The sequence below is a fragment of the Lytechinus pictus genome, chromosome 14 (assembly GCF_037042905.1).
Source record: "Lytechinus pictus isolate F3 Inbred chromosome 14, Lp3.0, whole genome shotgun sequence".
Lineage (NCBI taxonomy): Eukaryota > Metazoa > Echinodermata > Echinoidea > Temnopleuroida > Toxopneustidae > Lytechinus > Lytechinus pictus.
The window spans coordinates 10,448,504-10,476,443 of NC_087258.1; the positions used below are offsets into that span (position 1 = coordinate 10,448,504).

A 27,940-nucleotide genomic window follows, 5' to 3' on the forward strand; every position below is an offset into this window, starting at 1 on the left:
ACACAATAAATTGTGTATTCAAGACCACTGAAGCAAGACCAACTTTACAGAAGTTAGAAAATGAAATGAGCTTTGTAGTTATGCAAGTTTAAATGAATAATATGTAATTTCGGAATTAATTCAGCCGTATGGCAGAGGGAAAAACATTTTGGGAGGACATGCTGTCCTGGACAATTGTTAATAATCTGTGACTACTTTGGCTGCCTGTGAAGAAGAAATAAAAACGTCTGTAGAACTTTGCTATCCTTATAAATTTGTTACGTCATGTTACACCAGCCTCAATTGCTAATGTCAGTTAATTTTTTTGCATAACAGATGGTCCTCTTCATAGGAGAACTGAATGCCATAGGTCCGTTGGTATCAGTCTTCTTTCTACTCTCCTATGCATGCGTCAACCTCGCCTGTCTAGCGTTGGAAGTCGCTTCCGCTCCAAATTTCAGGTAAGGGCAGTAGACTCTGCGTAGGTTGACCTTCTATCAGTCGAGTAATCACCAAAGACGAAGCTTGTTTTCAGTCCAGAAAATGCAAACATTGTTTATTTACATCCATGGGATTAGTTATATCTACCGACCATCTTCTATTTTTAAAAAGGTGAATTTTCCCAGGTTAAAGAGATTTCTGTGGTCATTAAAGATTTGACTTATTCCCCTGAGAGGTATTCATGAGCTAGGACAGAATTTGACCTCTGATGCATCTTTATGCCATGACTTGACCATAGTTTGCATGTGAAATTCTTTGGTTTGCTGAAGCACGTCACTGTGGTCTGAGTTTGAAGACTAGAAGAGAGGAAGGGGAATTGTATACTTTAAAAGCTGCTCCAACCCTGAGCAAAATATAACTTGTGTTTATAGAATTCACTCAAGACCCACTTGCAAATTAAAGTGTCAAAAGAAATTATTTGTCTACAGACTAAACTGACCTCCCCTTGCATGTACGTAACTATTAGACTCCTCACATATACAGGTCACTGTTAGTAATAATTTGTAAAGTGTACATATAAGGCGCACTTATTTTATTACCCCAGCTAAGCTAGTCTACCGATTCCGGTGCTCACAGCTTTCTGAGGAATTACTTCCTGCCTGTACCCATTTAGCTCACCTGGGTTGAGTGCAGCAAATTGTGGATCAATTTATTTGCAAATTATTCCCACAGGCCATCGTTCAAATACTTCTCCTGGCACACTTCACTGCTTGGTATGATAGGCTGTATCATCATGCTCTTCCTCATTGAGCCCATCTGGGCGTTCGCAGCCATAGGTCTCTTCATCTTCCTCCTCGTAGTCGTCATCATCTGGGGGCCTCACAACCAGTGGGGCTATGTCAGCCAGGCACTTATCTTCCATCAGGTAATGATATTATTTTTTTAAATAAATATTCATGCAGAACTATTTAGAATTTATTTCATTTTGTAGCGGCTGAGAACCTTTTTGACCCACTTTGTGCAGTTAGATCGTTCATGTGTCCGCCTTTTTTCTTGTTCTCATGTCTGCAGCGCCAGGAAGCTCTCTATTCGTGCAAAGTGATTAAAAATATTGCCAATTTTTAGGGGGAAATGATGTTCAGTTGTCAATGTAGATATTATAAAGCTTTTTTTTTCATGCAAAAAAATAAACAAATTGTAACAAATGATGCAGTTAAAATAGGCTTAGTAAGTGAAGGACTTTTGTCTTTGTTCTCATGAACATACATGTATTTTCCATAGTATGAGCTGAGGGAACAGCACCAAATTTTACCCCTTTGTCTTAAATGAGATAACTTACATATGGAATGCTTAATCCTCCTTCATATGATATATGTAGGTTAGGAAATACCTTCTATTGCTAGATGTCCGCAAGGCCCATGTCAAGTTCTGGAGACCGCAGATCCTACTCCTGGTCTCCAACCCTCGCGCTTCCACCCAACTCATACGCTTCGTTAACGACATGAAGAAGAGCGGCCTCTACGTGATAGGGCACGTCAAGACAGGATTTTTTGACGAGTTTCCCTCCGATCCCGTACAGCAAGAATACCCAGCCTGGCTCTATCTGGTGGAATCGCTCAAAGTGAAGGCTTTCGTCGAACTGACGCTGGCTCCTACTGTACGGGAGGGAGTCACACATTTGATGCGCATCTCTGGGCTAGGTGGTAAGTACAAACGACTTCTATTTGTAAGACACGTTATTGAATGCTTGATATACTGATAGCATTGATTCGGTATACTAGAAATAGAATAGAGTATTTCAAGCATTGGGGGAGGGGTTGGATTTCTTAATTGTTTATTTTACATCACCTTTGCTGTAATGAGCCGTTTCCTTATAAATTATAGTAGAGTATAATAACAATTCATGGAATATACATGGAACTAATCAATATAACTTTGTCATGTCCAGGATATTGAATTAACATACATAACAGATCCACATTGCATATAAAATCAAAGTAATGTGAGAGATTGCGGGAGGGGGATAGGTATTTAAGTATTTTGGGATGATTGTCACAATGAATATCTTTGAGAAATTCTAGAGTTTACCTCATGCTCTTGTTAAGAATACTAGTAGTAGTATTTTGCATTGCATCAATCTTTCTAAATGTTATTATCCCTCTATTTATTCACTAGGTATGAAACCAAACACAGTCGTAATGGGTTTCTATGACGACAAGATACCCGTCAACTCACTCAGCCAATCCCAGGCTGAGAAACAATCTCGCTTCCGCTTCAACACAGACGATGAAGAGGAGGAGATGGGGAATGTGCTGACCCAGTTCCCCAAGCTACGGGCAGAGACCGAGACCAAGGCTCTATCGGCCGACCAGTACGTCTTGATGATCTGCGACGCAATGCGACTGCGCAAGAACATCTGTCTGGCGCGTCACTTCTCATCTCTAGACATGGATGCTCTCCTGGACAGCTCTAAGGACTCTTACATTGATGTCTGGCCAGTCAACTTCCTCAAGCCCGAGCTAGCCGGTTACCTAGACACTGCTTGCATATTCCTCCTCCAGCTGGCGTGCGTCCTGCACATGGTCCCCAAGTGGAACCGTCACACGCGACTCCGCGTCTTCCTCTGCGTAGACTCGGACTACCAATCCACCCAGAAGAAGAAGGACAAGCTGAACAAGTTCCTGGTCGATCTCCGCATCCACGCGGAGGTCGTCACCGTTCCATGGAACCATATAACGTCACTGAAGACCTACCAGATGAACTTGCCGAATGGCGATGCTGCTCCAAGCCTCGTCAGGTCTATATCTGATGAGTATCTACTTGCACTGAATCGGATGGTGAAGGACCACACAGCGTCTACTGCTGTCGTCTTTGGTTATTTACCCCTCCCTCCAGCGGACCCACAGTACCACATGACATATTTACACCATTTAAATCTCTTAACCAAAGACCTACCACCATCGGTGCTTGTGCATGGCTTCAGTGAAGTAACCTCAACTGTAATGTAATACTTTCAAATCAAACTAGTACTTCAAATAATGAACAGTGTTTTAAAAAGTAAGAAATATAATCATGTATTTATACACTTTTTATGCATCTTCGTATTTATGAACCAATTTTTATACTTATTTGCTCGCTCACTGAAAGGTTAATGGAGGATTGCTTTTTAGATGATGTTTGTTTGGAAATTGAGTGCAATAATATGTGAAATTGTGATGACACATCGTATCAAGTGTTGGGAATAGTTTCCCCGGCTAACCAGTTGGTAGGATTTATTCTCTATTTTAGCTGTTATCTGCCCTTGCCTGATGAGTTTGTATTGGGTTAGTTTGTTCCATATGTCTATGGTGGCAATACTTTGTGTGCATCAGCAGGGGACTAAATCGGTTTTATAGTCAACCCTAGACAGCTGGCAGCCGTCTGTTTCGAGGTGATTTTTAACATTTTTTAATTTTTCTATTTCTCCTCGTACACAGACGGCTCGCGATCGTACAACCACCATTAGGAGTTAACAATGCAAAATCTCTCCGACGGGGCTCATTGATTTTTGTCTTAATTCATTAAAATATATAAAAAGAACTGGACCAAAATAAAGATATTTATTCCGTATTGGCCTGAAATGCACCAAAACGGGAAAAAAATAAACTTAAAAGGGGAAAAAACAGTGACTTACTTCGGCTGTCGTGCAACTCCCACTTCCTTGGTTTGTCCGAACTTAATACATAAACTTATGGCCATTGAGTCCCTGTACATATAGAGTTAGATCTTCGGTCTCTGTAATTGGTGAGTGGAGTCAGCGGAACAACTAATATAACAGAGACCGAAGCTTTTGTTCTAAGTCAACCCTAACTAGGCCAGGCTATTTTGGTAGTTTATAATGCAGGGGAGAGGCCTCCAAGGCCCCACCCTCTTGTTCTCTGCTGTCAACTTCTCGATCATGCCAAAAATTGACATGTATGTTTTGAAAAATTGTATGATTTCATTGGTTATGCTAATTTATACATGAAATCAAGAGTTCTGCTGTGAATCAAGGTCAGGACCAAATATCATAATTTAGGGTCCAATCCCAATTTGAGACCTCTTACGTAATTTTTTTTTTTAATGTGATATCAAAAGTACATGTAATTTCCTGTGAATTTTGATTTGTGAATTTCTGGGGCGGTATTCTGAACATTGTCTTTTCTCCATATTTTATCTTTTCTCAGAGATATGACAAAATCGGTATCCTGGTGGATGTCATAACTTTTGTCACAAAAATTGTCATAAATTTTGTCTCTTCTCTTTAGCGCGCACCAAAAATACGCGGCTTTAAATGCGTGTAATCCTTTCATACGATCAAAAGATATGACAGGGGGTAGCAGTCATAAATTTTGTCATATCTTATAGTACCAAATATCCCGATACACTGCCGAATGAATGTCTAGCATACAATATTATTTAGATTAGATTGTGGTATTAGTTTCACTCATCATCCATGACAATTTTCAAAATTATTTTTTCATGCTACAATTAATTAGGCCCTACATATTAATTCCTCCTTTTTTTCTCTGTTTTCCTTCTTTTTCTACTTCTCTAAAATCCTTCACAGCTCCGTCTCTCTTTGTAATTAAGCGCATCAATATTTGCATAGTTGCGCGATGCCAGTAACTGTATTGGGGATACGCCCTACCTGTCGCGGGGCCTTCCTATTGGCTAGAAGGGCTCCCACTGGGAACTAACAATGATTTTGATTGGTTTACTTCCGAAAAGATGGGCGGGAACTTTGAGAGATATGACAGGGAAAAGACAATGTTCAGAATAACGATTTTTGACAATCATAGCGGTGTCACAACTTAAAGAGAAATGACAAAATTTATGACAAAAGTTATGACAGTGTTCCAGAATACCACCCCTGATGTTTTTCTTTGGCTAGTTAGACAGTAACTTTTATTGAAATACATTTATGCAGGTACATGTAGAGTATTTGGGTTTTTCAGATATATTCAATCTCCTTATGGGTATGTCTCTTACATATTTTTAATCAGTCATGAAGGTCAGCTGCATCAGTACTGTTAAAAGACCCTATTCAGAACCATAGAAAGTTATTACAAGAATGCAGCAGTTTTTAATTCAAATTCTAATTTGATTTTGTATACTTTAAAGATATGCAGACATTTTTATATTTATGTGCCTTTTCTATGATCTTTACTTTCATACTTTGTGAACGTTATTTATGAATTACTTCCTCCAATGTTAAGTAGCCTCCTGTGCATGTCATAAGTGAGGGAAGGAAAATTCTTCTTTCTTCTCTCCCTTCTTTTTCCTCACCTCCTTGCCATATCTTTCTCCTCCTTCCTCCCTTCTCCAATTTCTATTCTTTACTCTTCTTTTCCTCTCATCTTTACTCTTCTCCTCATCATCATCATTCTTATGATCCTACTTCTCCTCTTTCTCTTCCTTCATCCCCTTCTCCTTGTTCTCTTCCTCCTTACTTTTCTTCTTCTTCCTCCTTCTCCTTCCCCCTTCTCCTTTTCCACTTTCAAACAAAAATGATGATTCCAAAATTGTACTTACCTGTTATTAGCAGTAACATATTATATCATGCACTTGAAACATACAAACAGGTATGACATCATAGAATGTGACAATGAATGTGTAAACACATTTGATGTGATTGTATATCAATAATATACCAGTATGAAACTTCTTTAAAAATGTTGATATAGATGTTGAGGTATACAATGAATTCAGTAATGTAATACCGGTATGAGACTTTTTAAACAATGTTAATACAGATATTGAGGTGTATAATATTTAATTTATATATGTACATGTATACTAATCTGAAATCATATTGAGCAATCTATTTTTATTACAAGTTAGGGTATATGTTCAAATTTCCTAAACAATATATTTCAAAATATAGAGTATACTTATCATCAATTGTCACAAGGACAAAATACAAGTCCATACAAAAGTGCAAGAAAATAAAAAGCAGATTTGTTTTTTCACATGCCCCACACATGGTCATTTTTACCTACATAATGTGATTTTCCTTTGGCTCTGTTGATATGTTACGTTTTTGTTAATTTTTTATAATACATATTCATATTTTAAGGACAAATTTTACTTGAAACTAAAATCTCAATTGAAATATTGAAATTTCTTAAAATGTACAATGCTTACTGTTATAAAATTTATTAAAGATTTTGCTTTTTATAAATGTACATCTAGTAAGAGTGTTCAGTATCCTTTATACTGTATGAATGTGGATATTTTCTTCTTTAAAATTGAAAAGGTAAATTTATTTTTTAAATGCAAGAGCAAGAATATAGTGATTTGTGTTATTTTGATTGTAGTTATGGGAAATAAAATAGCAATAGGTTGCCATTGGTATACATGTACCTGGGAGTGTTTCACAAAGAGTTAAGTATGACATTAAGTCACACTTAAATGTCCAGTTGCGCGCCATTTAAAAGGCATCACCACATTGGTCAAATCATACAATCATTAACATTGCGCATTATATGATATGTGCACGTCGGCACTTAACGTGACTTTAAGTCACTCATGCACCGAACTCTTTGTGAGACAGCCTCAATACTTTGTGACCGAGTGTTGTTGCATCATGTCTGTTCGAACCTTGACACATCTTTTCAATGAACAGATGACAAACAAGGATACTTGCTTTGGCAAACAAATTGTGGAAAACATTGTACCACTGGAATATACGGTACATCATGCAATTTTAATGAAACTTTTCAGAAAACAAAAGAAAAGTAATGAGTCTAACAAAACATTTTTCAATGATAAGAAAAGGAATACTAGTAGTTCTGGAACTATGAACAAAATACTAAAATAAAATGAAAAATTGCCAAAAGTTCAAAGTAGACTTTCATTAGTTCCTATGCAAGATGTGTCTTATTAAGTGTTTTCATGTTTCTTTAGAATTCAAAAGACAACTACGACTTGTACACAGGCAAGATATTATTACAACAGAATATAATACAGTGTGCACTTTCTGGAGTTGAAATTACTTGTCAGATGTTGGTGAGGATAGCAATTTTTGTCATCTCTTTCTTCCTTATCAAAGAAACCATTATACAGTACTTCTGTGTCACCTCAGCATCTTCCACAGACACTGAATATTCTTGTCTTTACTTATTCTGCTACAACTTGTGACTGGTGTAGATTTGAGCGGAAAACCTTGCGTGTGTGTGGGGGGGGTATTGTGTCATCATCCCCCTCCCTTGAATAGCATGATCACTGTTCCCTGACATTTGCTACGGGGACAATCGCTCCGAAGGAAAATCTGCACATTAAGCCGAACATAAAACCGAACCTCCAAAACCTAACCCTTATTGCATTATTCTGAACCAAAAACACCTATTATAATTCTTACTCTAACCGTATGCCCTCTGAGATATCAAGATCAGAGCGAATGTCACAGAAGCATTTGTTGTGTCACCGATCACACATCCACATCAATTTACATCCAATCTTCAAGTGATACAATTCCCCCCCCCCCCCTCGATTTTTTTTTTTTTGGGGGGGTAGCTTGTGAGGACCAAAAATTCCAAATATTTCATTCATTTTGCCACTGGTAGCATTGGTATATGCAGTTAACACTCATTTCAAAACCTATTATGTCTTTTGACAAATATGATTTACAGGGTGGGTGTCTGTGAGGGAAACCATACTTGCATCCATATCACCGACAGTTTCTATTCCAGTTAAAAAAAAAAAAACATGGATATCAACAAAGAGTACAAATCTTCTTGGGCACCTTGTCAAAAGTCAGAGCCACATCTTTCCTGCAGGGAACCCACAAGCGACTTTTAAAATTGGGCAATTCCATAAAATGATCAACCTTTTTGTACGTCCAACCCCCATTTTTTGTCAAGTCTTACTTCACTCCATAAACTGATCAAGTCATGGTCCTTTGACTTGAGAACATTACAGACTGTCAAAGGAACAAGAAATCAGAGACAGAAAATTTCATTAAGGTCCCACATATAGGGGGTCGGACGTACATATTTCATGGAATTGCCCACTTACATTTTATAATTAGACAAGACGATGGGGAATGCTGGAAAGCCGTTATGACAAGATGCGAAGCAACTTAACAGCAGGGTTCATGCTTGATGCAGCACTGACCTTAGAAGAGGTGCCTTAGTTACCAATGTGGGCATGTGGTCAACAATCCTGGAACCACAATGACTAATTCTCACATTTCATGATGGACAATGGGAAATGCAGGAGAGCCACTGAGAAAACATGCATAGCTCCTTTTAATACAATGAGACTCATGCTAGATGCAGCACTGACCTTAGAAGAGGTGCCTTAGTTACCAATGTGGGCATGTGGTCAACACTCCTGGAACCACCTTCCCCTTTCGGTCTAGATAAGGACACATGAATGTCAAGAGCACATCTTTTCTAAACAAAATTACAGTCACATGGATGAGAAGCGTGGAACAGCCTTCCCTTGTCAGGTACACACAGCCTTACCTTGACAAAAGGAAGTAACACAAGTGTAATTTCCTCTCAAGAGCAAAACGAATCTGTGACTGACACCAATGCATTGGCAAGATGGTTAACCAGCTATATCCCATAGTAGGATCAGTATATTTCTATAAAATTTTGCCTGGAAGAAGAAATCAACTTGTAAGACATAAGCACACTAGAAACTTAATTTCAGTTAATATGGCTCTTGCTTCCTTTTGTCAAAGTAGGAAGCATAGGCATATCAAACTAGATTTGAGATCCACTCTGAGACGGTGTTGAGCTCGCCTTCATCACTGGCCGAGCTTCCTCTAGCACTGCACTCCACAAAGTCAACAGGATTGGAGAGGTAGGAGAAATCAAAGTCCTTTCCTTGCTTCCCAAGGAACTTGTTGGTGTCTCCGGCTGAGCCGTCTGTGCTGGATAAAGTGGCAGCTCTGGTTACTCTCAGAGTAGTCCTGCATTGAAGTGAAGGAATAGGAAATTAGAAGCGCCGAGTCAGTATGGTGTGTTACAGAAATGAGAATGCACACTACAAGATTTGTTACGATTCGAATTTCAAGGATATCATATTAGCATTTGATATGAACATTCCAACCCATCCCATTTCATAAAGATTACAAGTTTACCATCAGCCAATCGCATTGAATGATTTCAGTAGCTTTTAACGGTTATGGCAAATTTACAAGTTTTATGAAACTGGTCCCCTGAGCGATCAATGTTAGTCGATTATCGCCAGCAAAACATTGCCAATAACACAATATATCACCGAGTCTTAAAATTCATTATATATATATATAATATATACGTTCATTATGAGCTGCAGTTGTGCGAGAGCAGGGAAGGGGGAAAGGATTCTTTGGTACTTTTTCATATAAAGTGGACATTTGGGTACCAACTTGCGAAGTTCAGATTTTTTTTTTTTAAGCAATACAGAGCAGCATTTGTGATCAATAAATACTGATTAACTTTTCAATAATCATATATATTAAGGTCATACCATGTCACAGTGATATCAACATAATCATATAAAACAATATTGAGTCTTAAATACTTTTTTTCAATATCACATAATATCTTTCATTTTCATAATATCAAAATATCGCCCAGCACTACTTTACACAAATAAAAATGAACTTACATTTCTTTCTCCAGGAGAGTCTGGATGATCCTCGCCGACTTCGCCATGGTGATGTCCTGTTTGTTACAAGCTATAAGGAACGGTGTGTTGAGGTTGGTGGTTGTTGAATCGCTCAGGAGCGTGTAGAGGAACTCTGCTACCTCCTTCAAATCTTTGGTTATGCTTGAACTATCCACAAGGAATATCACTCCCCTAAAAATGAAATGATTCAAGTTTTATTCATTTTATTTTATTCATTCATGTTCTTACAAGGTGAGGTGATACATTGGGAACATGACCAGGGGTTTGTTTCCCAGACAGTTACATCTATTACAACTTTGTCATTATGGCAACTACATGTACCACGGTAACAGGGCTCAGCAACCAATCACAATGGAAGTTACAATACTAACCAAGTTACAATGGAGGTAGAGGTATCGTGGTGTAGGGGTTCAGTCACATGACTCTTAAACCAAGGGTAAGGATTTGAATCCCACCCGGCGCTTATGTCCTTTGGCAAGGCACTTATCCATGTTTGTCACTCTCCACCCAGGTGTTAACTCTTAACATGCCATACACACTACTAACCCAACGCCACAGTGCTAATCCGATGCTAATCCCCTGTGCCAGCCACAAAATCCCCCTGTGCCACATTGATTTTGGGATCGCGAGTCGTATTCACTCCTTTCAATAGTCATGATTACAATTGCTTGTAACTCTCTAACGATTAGTTTATCCACAAAATGTTGTGTAGTAAAGTTGTAGGAAATTTCATACCCCTTAGAATGGTGTCCTCATTATATGGATTGGTTATTATCTTTACCGCTAAAAATGAGTTGTATCAAGAAGTTCCATTTTGTGGAGTGTTTTGTATGCATCATAGCGAACCTCATCAGGATAAAAAAACCTAGGTCTCTTCCCTCTCGGAGGCGGAGCCATATCTTGTAAAAATGTAGAAATACTAGAAAAAGTCGAATGTAAACCACGTGAGTAAGTTGATCTGTCAGAAAGCAGAGTTCGCACTGCACACAATAGTGCTAATTACGGCGTGCATGAAATGCGCAATACAATGCAAAACGGCGTAACAATGATTGTAATTCCGAATGTGCGCAGTCATGCACGAAGCAGGCGAGGGTAGGAAACAATGCAAGCACAAAGCAATCAATAGTAGGCGTGCGAGCACGAGTGTGGCATGTTATAGTAGGATACGTAGCGTGCACGAAGCACTCAATGAGTTAAATTGGTACCCAGTAGGATGTGAACATCAATGGGATTAGATTGGCATGTGTGCACTGATAAATGGTTGCCTGGCCAGGATACTCCCCAGGGAGTGGTGATGGTGCTTTTTATGTATTAAACAGTGATGAATCCTATTGACAGGGGTAATAATAATTACAATGTAAAGCGCTTAGAACCCAAGGCATGAGGCACTACATAAATGTAACTATTATCATTATTACTATTACAATAGTTGTAAATAAAGGTTATATCACTTATATATCATTTCTTCTCTAAATGGAACATGGGTAATATAGACTCAAACACTAAATTGAAAATATTCATTCACCTTGCTTGGGTCTTGAATCGATTCCAGAACTGTATCCTTTGCCTGTCATTGCCAGGGATGTCAATGACCTCAAGTAACATTGAACTTTGACCTATGACCTGGTATGGCCCAGAGTTCTCCTTGATTGATGTGTAGCTTTCGATGGCCTTTTTGTGAACGAGCTAGAGAGAAAAAAAGATAGCTAAAGATTAAAAGCCAGGCATCTGCTCAGAACTATTTACAAAATTTCTAACCGAATCTACAATACATTTCTTTGTACAAGAGTGGAAATTAAAAAGAAAATTAGAATTAAGTTCCTGTCATTATCATAATGGATGTGGTATGGAAGTTCATGTGGAATCTTCTCATAAACATAAGTTGACAACAAAAGAGCTGAACACAACTCAATATCTTGTTATATCACAAATATCATATGTTACAAAATAGTGAATATTAAATCATGTTCCATTATAAATTTTGAATTAATTGCTGCTGTTCATCATACCTAATTAATGCATTGTGAGATTATGTGGACTTACCCTGCTATAAAGAAGAGTTTTTCCCGACTCACAGAGACCAAGCACAAGGACAGAACGGCGGTTGTTTCGACTTCCTCTGAACAATCTCAGCAAGACTGCAATGAAAAGATAGGCAGAAATATTTTTAAATGGTAAAATTTTGAAAGGTCAATGAGAGAACTATCAGACTGATCAATACTTCAATAGGGCATTCAAGGACCAATGCCATATGCCATGGTTGCCTTGATTAAGTTTTTTAAGGAACCGGGGAGGGGGGGGTACTTAGTATATGTGCCGCGGTTGAGACCCTCAGTTTCAGCCTAAATTTTTGTTCCATGCAGTGAACAAACTGCCGGCATGCTCATGATGCTGCAGGCGAATCTTTTGGTTGCTAACTTCAGTCCATATCAAAATTACGGCAAAGGGTGTAGCGGTAGTGAAGTGTAGTGGGACGGCTGGAGCCTGCACGAGCCAAGCGAAGTGGTCTGACTGAGGATTCGGACAATGTTGACAAAATCGATTGAAGCCGAAATATCCAGCCGATTGCGATATTCGGAAAAGCGGTGGGTAGACCTGATTGACCTTGACTAGAAATGCCACATGATTTTTTTATTTTCAGAAAAAGTATGTCTTGTGACCATTCATTTTTAAGCTTATGACTTGCTCTACACTGTAACGTTTATCTTAAATTTACAAACTAATGCATAGTAAAGGAGTCAAAATTTGCATATTTTTCCACTGAAAATTTACAAGATTTTTACAAAAGTGATTACATGGAGATACCAGTAAAATATGAAGGTCATGACCATTCATTTTGAAGCCTATGGGATGCTCTACATTCTCAGAGTACGTTTTTTTAAACATAATTACCTTGAATATGCAAATTAATGCATATTTAATTAGGTGCAATTTGCATAATTTTTCGTCAAACTTTATGAAAATTTTCTCAGTGATGAGTCAACATGGATTTGTCTTTTGGTTTATACAAAATAGTGTACACTTTATAATAACTTCATCACATTTTTAATTCAAATATGTTCTAGAAAGTCTAAAACACATTTCTATGTTTGTATGCAAATCATATGCACAAATCAATGCATGCCTTTGATGTCACAATAAACATAAAGTGCCAAATATATGCTGCGGACCTGTGGTGTCACACTTTGTTTAGATGTACATGTGAATGTGAATGGGTGGGAATTTGTGCCTAAATTTATGTGTAACATCTGAGCATTTTTTTTAGGTGATCTATGTCATTTTTTGCTCCTCCCCTACCCTCTGTTCTGGATCATCCTTGTACACTTGCTATGAAAGAAACAAAATAAAATAAGGGGGGTCGGGGTGATTTCTCCTCTGAAATTATTATTATACAGTGCGTATCAATAAAAAGTTTACACTTTGAAAAAGCCCTGGGGATTCAAAATATACAACATGTGGGTAATTTTTTCACATAATCTTGGGTTTGGGTCTCATCTATCCAATGAAAGTAAAAGTTTTGACAGAATGTTACACTTGAGTGAGCACTGTTCATTTTTGTAAAGCTCGCAGAAATCTGTTTGCGCAGAAATGCTTGTTTTCACGCTGTGTCAAGGGGAAAGGGCGGAATCAAACTTACCATGCAAAACATTTCTCATACATTTCCTTTGCACTTTTAGTCAATTGACATAAAACGGATACGTTCAAGCATTTTGTAACAATTTTGCCACCCAAATTGAAATTTCAACATTTAGTAAGCACAACCTTTACCCTTTTTGTGCTAGCTGGATTTTGAGGACATAACTGAACCTGAACAAAAGTTTATATCAGACATCTCCAGCATGTATTCACTGAGTTTTTATCATTTAAAGTGGGTTTACATTTCATCTTTCATTCAATACTTGTTTCTCCACACTTTTCCCAAGCTTGACAATGATAAACAAAATTAAAATCAAGCCTAAGCCATTTCATGTCAATCACAGCTCAGTGTAAAACAAATATCGTCTCGATGGCCTCGGTGTGTGGGGGAGTGGGGTGGGGCGCAATGCACTCTTCGAAGTGTTTTGGGTAAGGAAACAAGTTTAAAAAGGTAAAAGATATCTTCAAATCAATTTTGCTAGCTAAATTCCATGTTTTCTTCATGATTTAGGTCTACTTTTATTTACATAACTACTTCAAAGTTCTGCGCAAATCATTTTTCACTAAATTTTCAAAAGTAAGTGGTGCTCACTCAAGCGGAAATATTTTTCGAAAGTTATATTGTCATTTACTTAAATAGATCTGTACCAATGTTAAAATGTGGAAAAATCTTCAGGATATTAGAAATATATAATTTTACAGGATGTTTTCAAAGTGTAAACTTTTTTTTGATACGCACTGTATATTAATATATTTTAGGTAACTCTTTCAGTGACATCAACATTGACAAACAACAATTAAATACTTGATATATAATCATAAATCAACAAAAAACTTCATATATATAGATCAAGAAACCAGTAGAATAATAGAACAAAGAATTTATTGAACAATATCAACATGTACATTATCTTTATAAATAACTTTAACTGGTATATTCATAATTCCCTTTTACTGAAAGGATTAAAAATATAATATAGAAAGAAAAACAAAGGGAAAGACAGCCACATCCGCGCAAAACTTTCTAAACTTAAATCAATCCTTGACTTTGACATCAGCCCCCCCCCCCCCCCTTCCCCACATACCTACGAAAGCAAGCCCCCACAATTGTGACAGATATTGCAAATTCAGCATGTAAGTAGCGCATCCCCAATTTTTTTTTTAATTGCTTGGATCATGAGCCACCTTCCCTGCCCCCCCAAAAAAAAATATATATATGGAGGCCTTGCCCCCTGAATCCATTATTATAAAAACACAGATCTATACAGATCTATTCTACTTTCCAAATATGTTTTAACCCCTGGCCCAGGGAAAAACATAAATAAAGGGGGTAATGCAATTTGACCCCCCCCCCCTTCTATTCTCACAATCCATTCCTCATTCATTGCGAACAATACATCATCATCATCAAATCATGTCCAATGGTTAAATATTACAATAAAATCATTTTTAAAGGAAAGAGTTGTCAAATGTTAAATATATCTTTAAAACTGATACACTCAGGCGAAATATCCTGAAAGACGTCCCCGTAAATTATGTTTCGTGGGATTAAGTACATTTTGCCTTTCTGCCAGAGAGGGTGCATTTACCCTTCCAACGATCGCAAATTAATCTAAAAACTTTTGACATGGCTTCAATATTGTCTTTCGCGCTTCTCAGCGCCATACTTATTGGCCCCAAGTTTGGTAGCAATCGAGAGAGAACGTTGCAAGTTACTCAGTTGTTCAACAGGGTTCTTAATATGTTCTGAGGGGGTCGGTTTCGAGCTGTAAGCCCTCAAAGATACCTCAAATTTAGCCTAAAATTACTCATATTTTCAGTTTAATATTTCAATGAAAATCATAGGGGAAAAAATAGAATTTTGGGGAAAAAATAATTAAAGTTTGTCATCTTAGCTTCGTTTGAAGCCATCTTGCAGCCGATATCACAGTCTACTTCCCTTGCAATGCATGATTGTAGCTGACCCTGCAAACCCGGAAGTTAAAGCCATGTTTTCATTTTACCATAAACATGTTCTGCAGCGTGACGATATGCCCAATATACGTCATAGAAAACCTAGGGGTTTTTTTTACTGAAAATGACCATGGTTCAACGAATTAACATTGAAATAGTGACAATTGTAAGTTTTTCTTCTGTATTATTTCAATTGTGTGTTACACATCGCATTTAGCCTTGAATTAAATGAAGGCCAGAATTAACATATAGACTAGAGAGGGCTCAGTTGTGGGTAACCCAGGGACACAGAGGAACAAACTTGACCCTCAAAAAAAGGAAAATTTCTGTCTTGTTCGTTCTCCTTCTTTCAAAATTGAAAACATAATGGCCGATCGCTACCGCGTGACGAACGCGACATGGAGGTCTAACTTTTCTTTTTTTTGAGGGTCCAGTTGGTGCCTTGATGTCAGGATTCTGTGTCACGATAGACCTCCATCCATTATAATCGAGGTTAGTGCATAATTTATTTTTTCCCCTTTTATTTGGTGATATAGATAGTTTTAGTCTAGACTAGAGACCCCATTCTACCCCATTTTGGAGAGTACCCATGCATGTCTGCCTAGTATTACAAGGACGAGTCCTGGGCTCCGGCCCACTTCACAGGCCGGAGCTCCCTGGCCTGGGTTTAATAAGTTGTGAGTTGTCGTTGTTGGGAATTTTTGTCAGTAGAGGCGTACGGCCAATATTGGAGACTGTCTCCAATGTGGGAGATTATCTTCAATATCAGAGACTTTTGTAAAGAATTTGGGTATCCAATTTCAGAGACAGTCTCCAGTTTTGGAGTCCAATTTCCTTTGTTTACATTTGCTGCAAAAGGATAACCTTGGCGGCAAATAAAAATGTGATAAGCAGATTCCTCATGAAAAATTACCCCTTTTCACCATCTACTTTAAAAATTCACCGTCTACTTTTGTTTTGATAAGGATTTTTGTTGTCAATCACACACAAAACAAATGGGCTTCTGACCTCAGTGAGACAAAATTTTGGGTGGAAAAAATCTAGACAGCTGGCAGCCGTCTGTTTCGAGGAGTTTTTTAACATTTTTTTTTTTTTTTTTTTTTCTCCTCGTACACAGACGGCTCGCTAGCGTGCAGCCACCATTAGGGGACTTGCAATGCAAAATCCCCCCGTCGGGGCTCTTCAATTTTTGTCTTTAATGAATAAAAATTTTGAAAATTAACGCGACCAAAATGCAAATTAATATTCCCTCTTGGCATTAATTGCCAAAAAACGGAGAAAAATCAAGTTAAAAGGAACAAAAACAGTGACTTACCGCAGCTGTCGCGCAAATTCACTTCCCCTTTTTATCCGATCTTAAGTACATAAACATATGGCCATTGAGTCCCCTGTAGAGATCGCGCTAGAACTTCGGTCTCTGTATTTGGTGAGTGAAGCCAACGGAGTTCAGCTGAACAACCAACATAACAGAGACCGAAGCTTTTGGTCTAGAAAAAATCATGCTTTTGTTGGTGTTGTTTCTTTTGTCCTTTTGCAAAGCAGGTCTCCAATGTGGGAGATTGTCTCCCCTATTGGAGAGAGTCTCCCATATTGGCCGTGCGCCTCTACTTTTTGTGTTGTTAATGTTGGACGCGAGAGTTAGTGTTCCGCGCGCCGCGGCCAGTGTGGGTGGCCGTGGCCGTGGCATTGCTGCTACCTCGACTTACTGACATTTGTGAACAATTTTTGGTGAGGAAATTTGCTCGAAATCGGCCCTTGCGAAACTGCATTATTAGCGCCCTTCTGCCCAACAGGCAACAGGGTACAGCAGGATCTCCGAAAGTAAACCCGCTCTCCAACACCGTCGCTCATCATACAATTTACACAAGCTCATTACTCGATCTGTGCACACGACAACACATGCATAACAAATAGCCACCGGAGCACATGACCTGGCATATGTCGAGAAGGCGAATTGAAATTTACCCACAACTCATTAATAAATTCAACTCATCCTCTCAAACTTACCCATGGTGAAAAGAATGACAATAATTGCGACTGCAACACCCAAAATGATGGGATCTTGCTTTGAAACCTCCGATTTGACATTTTCAAAATACCCTTGCAACACGTCAACACCGCTTGCAGCCGACATTTTTACAGAATACTGCCCTCTAGTGGTCAGCTTATATTTGCCTTTCTCTCTCCTTTTATTTTGTTCTCCCCCTTCTCTTACTTTGCTTCCCTCTTGACCTTCAATAAAAACCCTTGCGTCTCATTATAGCTCCATTCATATCTATCTCTGCTGATTCCGGATTCCCTTCTTTTTTTCTTTCTACTTACTTTTCTTTTTCTTTCCTTTCTTTCTTTCATTCTTTCTTTCTTTTTTTTCTCTCCCTCTCTCTTTCCACTTGTTTTTAACAAGAATTACTTCTATCATTCAGGAAAAAAAAACTTTCCATGGGTCTGAAAAAATAAACTCTAATAAATTAATAATAGGGTAGACTATTACAAACAATCTTAAAGGGCCCCAATGAAAACCAGAGTTAAATCTGATTGGGTTACTTTCTTATATAATTTGTGAAATATATCAATAGCAGCAGTACTCCTTTTGCCTTCTTTGTTCTCACATTTTTTCTTCATTTCAAACTTAATTTCTTTGTTTCTCTTCCTTTAGTCAATTCTTACTTTTATTTTTAGTCCAAGTTTTATTTATTCCTTCTCTTTATTCCTTCATTCTTTTTGTTTTGTTAAGGCTCTATTTGGTTTGTGTTTTTTTATATATTTTTTTTTTGCTTTTCACAAGAAAATAATTTTCATCAAATTATAGGAAAATGTCACTACAAGAGTGTTGATATAGTATCTTCATACAACATTAACATTTAAATTGGGACTCCCTGATGCCCCCCAACAGACACACACCAAACACCTTGTTAAATGTTAAGGCTTTTCTCAGAAAAAAAGGAATTTGAAAACTCAAAGGAAAATCAACAACACTGTAAAAGATATATTGTATTTATAACATTAAATTACCATATAAAAGTTTTAATATTCAATTTTACTTGCCAAATATATACAGCCACAGTCAAGGACAGGCATTTTGATCATGTACACATCAAACATGTACCACATAATCATAAAATGTGATAATGATTTTAATTTGCTTTTCTTTTTTATTGAAAGATACCCCAAGGGCCCCGTTGCATAAAAGTTACTATTATGGTCCAACTTTGCCATCCAATTGTAACTACCATGGTAACAATGCTCAACAGCCAATCAAAATCAAGGATTCAATGCAAGTTACCATTGCATGGAAAAGTTACCATGATATGGTAATTTTTATGCAACGGGCCCTGGAGTCTAAACTGAAATTCTGTTGAATTTTACAGGGGCAAACAGAGATAGAGACTTCTACTGTATACCATTTTCCCTTTGAAGTTTCAGTGTCACAAAATGTTGAACATTGCACAAATTACAAACCAAAATATTATTCATAAATAGAACTTTCACTGTCATACAGTAGTATTGGGCTATCATCATGCAGCCCTTTACGAAAATGGGTACATTCATAATATCATATTTCAGCTTGGTTTCAGTTTCACTAATGCATCATATAAACAATTTCAAGAAATAGTGTGACATTAAATATGATTACTCACTTTCTTCACAAATTTGCCTTTGTCAACAAGCAAAAAATTATTTATTTTAGACTATCCTAAACCCCAAAGGCCTATATTCTGCACTCTGGTTCAATTTAAACTCTGGTCTTAAAGTTGTGATTAAACTCTGGATGGCCCACTGCGACACAACTTTTTAAGTTTAGAAGTTTCAATTTATCCAATTACTTTGACACTCAAAATATTCATATCTGTCTGGGAATAATAAGTAAAATAATTTTCTTCACCATCACAGCATGAGGAAGGAGCACAGTAAACATAAAACATAAACCATAAAAAAAATAATAATTGTAAAATTTGAGACATTTTCGGAATAAAAGAAACAAAAACAACCTACAATCAAGAGGTGCTTTGATACAGTGTCTCATGATGCAGATTTCCTTTCTAGAAATCAACTTATGAAGATGAGGCATCTTCAATTTTCATTTCAAGTTTTGAGTTGTGTTTGATAGTGAATTGAAACAAGCTCTGAATAACAAATCATAAACAATACCATATAAATAAGAAATACAGATGGGTGGTTGGAGGAAGAGGGGATGGCCAAAGAATTAATGGAAAAAGCAATTGACGGAAGAGAGGAGGGTTGGGCTGAGGATGAAGGAAGCAGTGCATCATGCAAAATGGAGGGAGGGGTAAGCAGGGAAAGGGTGAATCAGGCCACCCCCATTCAATGGGGACAAATCTGGGCCCTGTCTTACAAAGAGTTACGATTGATTCAATCAATCACAACTCTATGGAAATTCATCAGTGTCATAATTTTTTCTACAGGAAATTTGCACAATGTCCTTTGTAAACAAAGAGAAGCACAGTGAATTTTCAAGAAAACAATGAATGCAAGAATATAAATCATAGTTAGAAAATATTTTGAACAAACATGAATAATTCATGTTGATGTTGCGGGCCGTCCATAGTTGTGATTGATCGGATCAATCGCAACTCTTTGTAAGACGGGCCCCTGGACTTAAAACTGGGCAGTTCCATAAAATATGTACGTCTGACCCCCTATATGTGGGAACTTCATGAAATTTTCTGTCTCTGATTTCTTGTTCTTTTGACAGTCTGTAATGTTTTCAAAGGACCATGACTTGGTCAGTTTACAAAGTGAAGCAAGACTTGAGAAAAATGGGGGTCGGACGTACAAAAAGGTTGATCATTTTATGGAATTGCCCAACCGTGGACTACTGGTACATAAATAAAACATGATAACAAGAATGAATAGGGTGTGCACCTCATTGCTTGCCTGGCTCGATCAATGTGACTATTCTTTCTTCCTCTTAATACCAAATAAACTCTCAATCATAGAGAAACATATTTGTCTGATTTTTACCAGCATCGACAACCTCTTCAACAGATACTTCTGGGGCAAAGGTCAGAAATAAAGCTTGAAAGTCATCATCTCATCATCAGATTCTCCAAGTAGCACCATCACACGGAGATGTCCCTTTATTGGAGGCATTTCCCCCGATCTCTTTGCATCCGAAACTTGTCATGCCAACTGCATGAATGTTTAAAACCTCTTAAACGGATGGAGAGGTACAACATTTGAGTTGTCTTGTGAAACGTATAGCATGACCAGGGGCCCGTTGCAGAAAGAGTTGCAATCAATCGCAACTCTAACAATCATGCGCAACTTGATTTTCAACCAATCAACAAAGCGCATTTGGGACTTGCGATTGATTTTTTGGCTTGCGTTTCAACGCAACTCTTTCTGCAACGGGCCCCTGGTCCTTGACTTCCTCATGGCCAACCACTCAAGGACAGAGGCCCCTCACACTCATCCGAGTGGTCACGGGAGATTGGGTGTATCTCTATTTTAGAGTGGTTTCTCTCATCTTGAATCTTTGCTTGATCAGACCGGTAATGAACTTGATACTGCTTTCCCTGCTAAAGAGGTGAACACTTTGGTGAAAAACTTGAGTCCAGTCTGACCACCGGGGATGTAGCTCATCACATACCTGTGAATCAAAGAATTAGAAATACTTTTATCCAGGGGGCGTCTCATAAAGCTACTTTCAAATCATCTTCATTTTTTTTCTTTTTTTTTTAAAGAGTACGCATTGTTACCAAGAATAGCATTTCCATTTATTCGGATGTAGGATAAAAGAGCACTGTTGATTAAATGGATGGAACCCCAGACTTTCATGTTTCTAGTCATTAGACCACTCAGCCAGGCTGCACTCAGCCACGACACCTCCACAAAACTTGGCTTTTTATACTATAGATTTTATACAAGTTTTCTCCAACATTGAAAAGGATTTATGTCTCAAATGATTTGATATTGCATTAAGAGTTGTGAAATTTGCTTTATAATGATGAAAATTGTCATTATAATTGATCAAGAATGAGTTATTGTCACAACAACTCAATATTTTTTGCACATTTTCTCTTAGAAGTTCAATCCAGACTTCATACTAATAAGTTTAATCATGGGAACTCCATTAAAAAACTCACCAAATTAGGGCTAACATTTGAAGAATGGCACAAACGATTGTCATTATGGTGACTTGTTTCTGAAAGAGAAGACAAAACCATGGATTATAAACAGAATAATGGATTATTATGTCAATAAGGTTTATTCATATCAAAGAGGAATCAATTACATGTATAAGACCACTGTAACACATTTGTTGCTTTGTACAGGAGGTATTTTATCTGTCCTTTCTTTCCTTCTTTCACTCTCTCTATAGTAACGAGACTTGATTTATCATTGTGATGTGCACCTTATAAGTTTATCATTATTCTTATTATCCTCGTCCACACAAATGGTGATTTTAGAGTACCGGTAAGAGATATGTGATCAAAATACCTTGATTATGGCAGTAAATATAAACACTCAGGAAAATTCATGTGCAAGATTTGTGTCAATCACTATAATACATCAAGCAAAAAGTCATTTCAAGAAGACTTTTTAATAATAACAAACAAGAATATTTCTATAAAAAAATTACTATCAGCCAATCAGATTGAATGATTTCAGTAAATTTTAACTGTTACTGCAAAATTGTTATAAACACAAGTTCTATGTAACGGGACCCTAGACCCTGAAACACGACGGTTTAATATTAATCAAAAGTAGGAAAGCAAAGCAACTTCTAATTGGTTAAAGTCCTTCAAAGGAAATGTGAATGCAACAATGTTCTTGATTGGACATTTAGGAATTGATTGCAATGCATGCCTTGTGTAACAAGGTCTGGGTGGGTGTTTCATAAAGCTGTTCGTAAGTTAAGAGCGAACGTAAGAATGACTGGTGATCCTTTCTTGTGGTAAATGATATTCACCATTAAATGTTCATTGGTGATTAATGTGTAAGAAAGATTCAACAGTCCCCCTGGGGTTGGAATAAATCATAAAGAACATGAGATTTTACTTACTATCATGGAGAAGTAAAGAGTAGCAAACATTGTGCCAAAATATGTCGCTGTGAAAGGGAATCTCTGAGCAGAACAAAGGTGTTTGAGATGATTCATTGGACCCCAAAGGAGAGAAAAACTGAAAGAAAAGAAAAGATACAAACATATGAAATACAAATATCAAATTTACCAAATAAATGGCAAATATTATTATTTGATTCTTGTGGAGTGCACATCGATAAATTGATTCATGACGTGAATCATACAGTAGCCAGCAGCATAAAAAAATATATAATCAACCTTGTGACTGCTAATAACTTTTTATTAAATAATTTGACATCTATACGTGGGTGCGTCTTGGTCTAGTGGTTCTGACTCTCGCCTTTTAAACAGAGCCATGGCCAGCGTGTTTTTATTCAGCAAGAAATTTATCCACACTGTGCTGCACTCGACCCAGGTGAGGTAAATGGGCAACGGCAGGAAGTAATTCCTCAAAAAGCTGCGCGCACCAGAATCGGTAGACTAGCTTAGCCGGGGGTAATATAGGAGCGCCTTGAGCACCTAGCAAGGTGGATACGTGCGCTATACAAATCCTATATATTATTATTATACTATCAGCTTACATCTAATCCTACATCAAAAAGCATCCAGATGCTGTGCATTACATTATATTTTCAAAATTTAATTGAAGATATAGCAAATCAGTTACATTCAAACTCTAGGTACATGTAGGTGATAGGAATATTTTTTTACCTGCTGACAGAGAAGAGACTGCCAAGTGTGTAGAGAAGGGCAAACTTTCTTGGTTTGACGACGATGAGAGGAGCAAAGGTCCAGGCCAAAACAAAGCAGAATACGCCAGCCAGAAGGCACCCAACAAATCCCATGATCCTCTGTTGCCGATTCTGTATCGAAATTAACAGGAAGTTCTATATTCATATCATTTAGAAATTACCTTTACCTATTTATTGTTTTACTGAATTATGCGAATCAGAATATATTATCGTTGTAGCTGTGCAATAGAAATGCTATTTTATTTATTAGCATTATTCTTGAGGAGATGAGTATTAATTTTATATTTTCTTGAAATCAGCTGAGTAAAAATGTTTTTCCCATTTGCAATTACTTGTTGCACTGTCTGGTAAGCACCTGGCAAGCTTACATATATAAAAAAAAACCTGTCCCTGTTTCTCAAAGTAATGCACTATATTTACATCAAAATCAAAATGTGAGCAACCTAAAATCCCTGTCTCTTAACTATCCAAATTGATATCAATTGCAATTCGAGTTAGATTTTAAGCTAAAATGTATTACAACTCTTTGTAAGGCAAGTCCTACTCGCCATCTTTTCAAGGTGGGGTGACGTTAGCCCCGTATGTCAGTAAATGGTCAAAGATCAGGGAGGTGACAAGAGTTGAGGGAAATGGGCACAAAGGACACCTCCCCCTCCCCTCATCATTGTAAAAAAAAATGAACCACCCAGTTTTTTAAAGGGCCTTCTATATTTGAAGAAATTTATACCCTTTTACAAAATTATGGATGTACCAGTCAGTGTGAAAAAAAAAATTGCAACAGCTGGTTCCTGCTTATTAATCCATTCCCATTTCATACTTAAATAAATAGTAACAAATACATAATTTTTATAACAAGTTTATCATCAGCCAATCAAATTGAATAATTTCAGAAGCTTTAACCTATTATTGCAAATTTGTTATTGTAACAAGTTTTATGAAAAAGGCCCGTTTTATATAGCATCCCCATAAATCTTACCAAAGATGGACAGAGTGGATCCTTTTCTGCCTGCGTAAACCAGCCATTAGAGTCTCCTCCTTCTTTGGCATCTTTTGGTGCGCCCGTCAGAAGGTTTCCCGTTGCTTCCACATCATCCTGACTGTTCTTCGAGCCAGAGAACCATGAGGACATAGAGTTCATGGTGTTCTTGGCTCCAGATGACAGAGAGCTGCTGGACTGGGAGAGGGACTTGGAGGATGATGAGAGGTACGACTGGAGATCCGATTTTAGATCCGCCATGATGTATTTATTGATTATCCTTTTATGTTAAAAATGTTTGAATAGTAAAGGAGTTCCCTCTCAACACGTGTGCAATTAGCCGTTTTCAATGTAGGAGAATTTGACTTGATAAGTTTAGGATTAGATGGAAATGATTCACATTTTGTAAGTGTTAATTAAACCGTCTCCAAATTTTTAGGTCAAATAAGAAGCAATGACACTCGGGCTCAGCATCTGTCAAACTCTAGAATTTAGAACCTATAATAAAAAAACAAATAAAAGAAGCATCATCATTTTTGGTTGCTTAACCAATGTCATGAATTTGTACTACTACTAGTACTAAGGGAAACATGACATATTTCAAACATTTTTATTAAAACGAACTCAACTGACATTGTCATAAAAAAGACAGTCATACATAGCCATAGGCCTACCGATTACCGTCCGTAGGCGTAGTACTACTACTAGTAGTAGTAAAGACAAAGTTTTAATTTTTAACAAATACTGCATTGCAATAATTCAACAACATTGAAAGTATTCTCAGCATTCCCACACTGAAGTTACATAAACTTACAAAGAACTTCAACAAATCACACACACAAAAACTGTGTCCACGGAAATTCTGATACGATTATCACGGAAACGTGATTACACTAACCAGTTTACGCGTGCATACGACTCACACACGCCGGTCAACGACATGACAGCAGAAATAATAGTCGAGGCAGACAAGATATGAATAAAATGATCATTCCCACAAATGCAATGGAATTAAATGTCCTAACTCTCAATTATTGATTCAATTCTGCAGGGCAATGCACTCACTTAATAAACTGAAAAGGAAACAGCATCCGATTTCAGAATGAACAGATTAGATCTGTCTCAGACTCGGTCAAAAAAATGGCAGAGGTTCCACGGAATTGACTTCCACGTTCGCAACATGAGCTGGATCTCCAGACGTTGATATTTATATTTTGTTTTGAAAATCTACAATGATAAGCAAAATTCCAATTTAAAATCAAAGTTGATATATTTTTTTTATTATTTCCGATGAGTTTATTCAATCTTATATGAATAAGATATATTCGCAATAATGTAAAACTGGAATCGAAAATATCAAAACCTTAACAAAGACTAATCTTCAAGACGTAAACAAAATAATGGCAAATGAAGATTCTGTCTCATTTTTTTGTAGTAGGCCTATCTTTCTGTGAATGAACGTCATTAAAAGAAAAAACACAACAGCAACAACAACAGAAAGGGCAGAAGAAGACAGCAACAACCCACCCCCCCCCACCAAAAAAAAAGGAAAATGTAAAACATATACTAGTCAACTAATTTGAGCTAGTTACCTTAAAACTAGGAGGAAAAGATTGAATCAGCAGAATTTTGATTAAATTAGATAAATAGATATAAAGATAGACAGATAGATAGAAAAGATAGATAGAAAAATAGATAGATAGACACAAGGCCGAACGAAATTACATTTTTTCTGAAAATTTTCATAAAATTCATCAAAAGTGTGCACATGCAGAATACTTCCATTTCACTTTTGAAAATACAAATAAGTGCCCCATGACAAGCTCAGTCCCTTCCCTCTCTCGCTTTCAAGCTTTTCAAAAATTTTGACGCATCTTCCCCCCAGCCCCCCCCCAAAAAAAAAAAAAAAAAAAAAAAAAAAAAATCTCCATATGGCCATGGACCTACAGATCCACAGAAAGATAGGATTTATAGATCTGAATTCACAAAAAGGATTTCAATTGTACTATGGAACAAATGAAAACATATATATATGAAAATATGCTTAGTTCATGGTTTTGTACCATGGTACCATTAAAACCACCTACGTGTATTCCTTACCGGATGGGATGGTCAACTATTCGGGTAATCTATCTAGGCTGAAAATTATGTGATTTGAACAGATAGGGTAAAATCAGACAAACATACCCCTGAGGATTTCATCAAAATTGGACGAGGAATAAAAAGAATTCAAAGTTTTGCATCAGCCGCCATCTTTGGTAAAACCGTTCAATCATGGAGGTAAAAGGGATTCATCAATGCATGTCCTCATGAATATTCAATGAGCAAGCTGACAGAATATGTCATCTCCCCACTAATTCTCATGCATTTTAGCAAATGGATATATGCTTATTCAAATTCTGTCCTCTAAGAATGGAAAACTGATTTTTTTGTGTCAGTTGCTGAAAACTGTATTGTTAGAGGGGAGACATATTTTTACACACTTCTATGAAAATACAAAGTCAGTATGATACCATGTAATAAAATACTAAAAATGAAATGTGGGCCATTATATCCCACTGCATGCATCTAAACGTTTTCCCAAATATTGCAGAACTTAAAAATGCAATAAGTTCACTGATTTATTTTATCAGACTTTGATTAAATTTTCAGCGTTGTGCATGTTGAAAATTACTTATCATATATTTCAGCCTGGGGTTCCTGTGTGTGATGTCTTTAAAAAAGAATTATGTGATGCATACCCCTTCAACAAATTCATTCAGCATTACACGGGATAACAATAAATAAACAAACTCACATTTTTTTCTTCTGAAATATATTTATATTTTATAATTAAAAAAGTGAAAGAAAAAAATACAGGTGCAACAATTAATAGAGGAAGAACAATACATAAACATAAGATTACTGTGTTTCATACAGCTGTTTATATAGACGTAATCACTGGTGTAAATCTGTGGCATCATACTATTCACGTGGGGGGGGTGACATTATTCCCACCCCCCCCCCCCCCCGAACAATAGGTTTACCGCATGGATTTACGCCAGTGGACCTCATTATTCTCTGACCTGGAATGTGGAGTGCCAAGCGTAAATTCTGGCAAATAATTAGTTGTAAGAATTTGTGTTAGTATATTTCAAAAGAATTTCAATGAACACCAACATTTTTTTTTTCAACTTAATCTGTAATTAAAAATCACTTCGCTGAGTGAAAAACTGACTTAGCTTGCCATATAATTCCAGTTGTTAGTAAAGATACTGGTCAAGTCATTTGCGACTTTAAGAACTGTTTTATGAAATAGGGTGGGTAGTCAATGCCCATTCAACTCAACATTCTATAATTGATTTACAAACAAAATAAACAAACAAACATAATAAACAGGTATATCATTATACCCAATGTTTTCTTTTACAAGTTTGTAGAAAATATATTTCACGTTTGATCATATTTCAAATCAACCCTTTATTTCCAAACAGGATAATAACTATGATAAATATCAAATACTATCAAATA

At 37.0% G+C, this 27,940-nt stretch overlaps 3 protein-coding genes across 7 annotated transcripts in view; 1 reads left to right on the plus strand and 2 right to left on the minus strand.

The window, feature by feature from the left end:
* LOC129276663 (solute carrier family 12 member 9-like) overlaps positions 1-7,405 on the plus strand; it is a 25,451-nt gene extending 18,046 nt beyond the window's left edge. The window contains exons 9-12 of the mRNA XM_054913055.2: positions 316-440; positions 1,153-1,345; positions 1,799-2,123; positions 2,596-7,405. Of these exons, the coding sequence (XP_054769030.2) occupies positions 316-440; positions 1,153-1,345; positions 1,799-2,123; positions 2,596-3,428 (1,476 nt within the window). The 3' untranslated portion in view covers positions 3,429-7,405. The remainder of the gene's footprint in view (positions 1-315; positions 441-1,152; positions 1,346-1,798; positions 2,124-2,595) is intronic.
* LOC129276664 (signal recognition particle receptor subunit beta-like) lies at positions 5,533-17,810 on the minus strand. 2 transcript variants are annotated; one of them, XM_054913056.2, is made up of 5 exons: positions 17,662-17,810; positions 12,109-12,203; positions 11,591-11,751; positions 10,045-10,236; positions 5,533-9,361 (listed from the first exon to the last, which is right to left on the minus strand). In XM_054913056.2, exons 1-5 carry the CDS (start codon positions 17,786-17,788, stop codon positions 9,148-9,150), a joined length of 789 nt encoding a protein of 262 aa, XP_054769031.2. In that variant the 5' UTR covers positions 17,789-17,810; the 3' UTR covers positions 5,533-9,147. The 2 variants fall into 2 exon arrangements, with proteins under 2 accessions (XP_054769031.2, XP_063965883.1); XM_064109813.1 differs by lacking the exon at positions 17,662-17,810 and adding an exon at positions 17,361-17,559 and having other exon boundaries at positions 7,088-9,361.
* An 831-nt stretch (positions 17,811-18,641) lies between these two features.
* LOC129276264 (uncharacterized) lies at positions 18,642-25,612 on the minus strand. Of its 4 annotated transcripts, XR_010295696.1 has the most exons (7): positions 25,496-25,607; positions 24,431-24,928; positions 23,414-23,565; positions 22,682-22,799; positions 21,762-21,820; positions 20,272-21,265; positions 18,642-19,999 (listed from the first exon to the last, which is right to left on the minus strand). XR_010295696.1 is itself a non-coding variant. In XM_064109459.1 (6 exons), exons 2-6 carry the CDS (start codon positions 24,689-24,691, stop codon positions 21,160-21,162), a joined length of 696 nt encoding a protein of 231 aa, XP_063965529.1. In that variant the 5' UTR covers positions 24,692-24,928; positions 25,496-25,612; the 3' UTR covers positions 18,642-21,159. The 4 variants fall into 4 exon arrangements, 3 of the variants coding, with proteins under 3 accessions (XP_063965529.1, XP_063965530.1, XP_063965528.1); XM_064109459.1 differs by having other exon boundaries at positions 18,642-21,265; positions 25,496-25,612; XM_064109460.1 differs by having other exon boundaries at positions 18,642-21,265; positions 25,329-25,607.
* Positions 25,613-27,940: the final 2,328 nt, after the last annotated feature.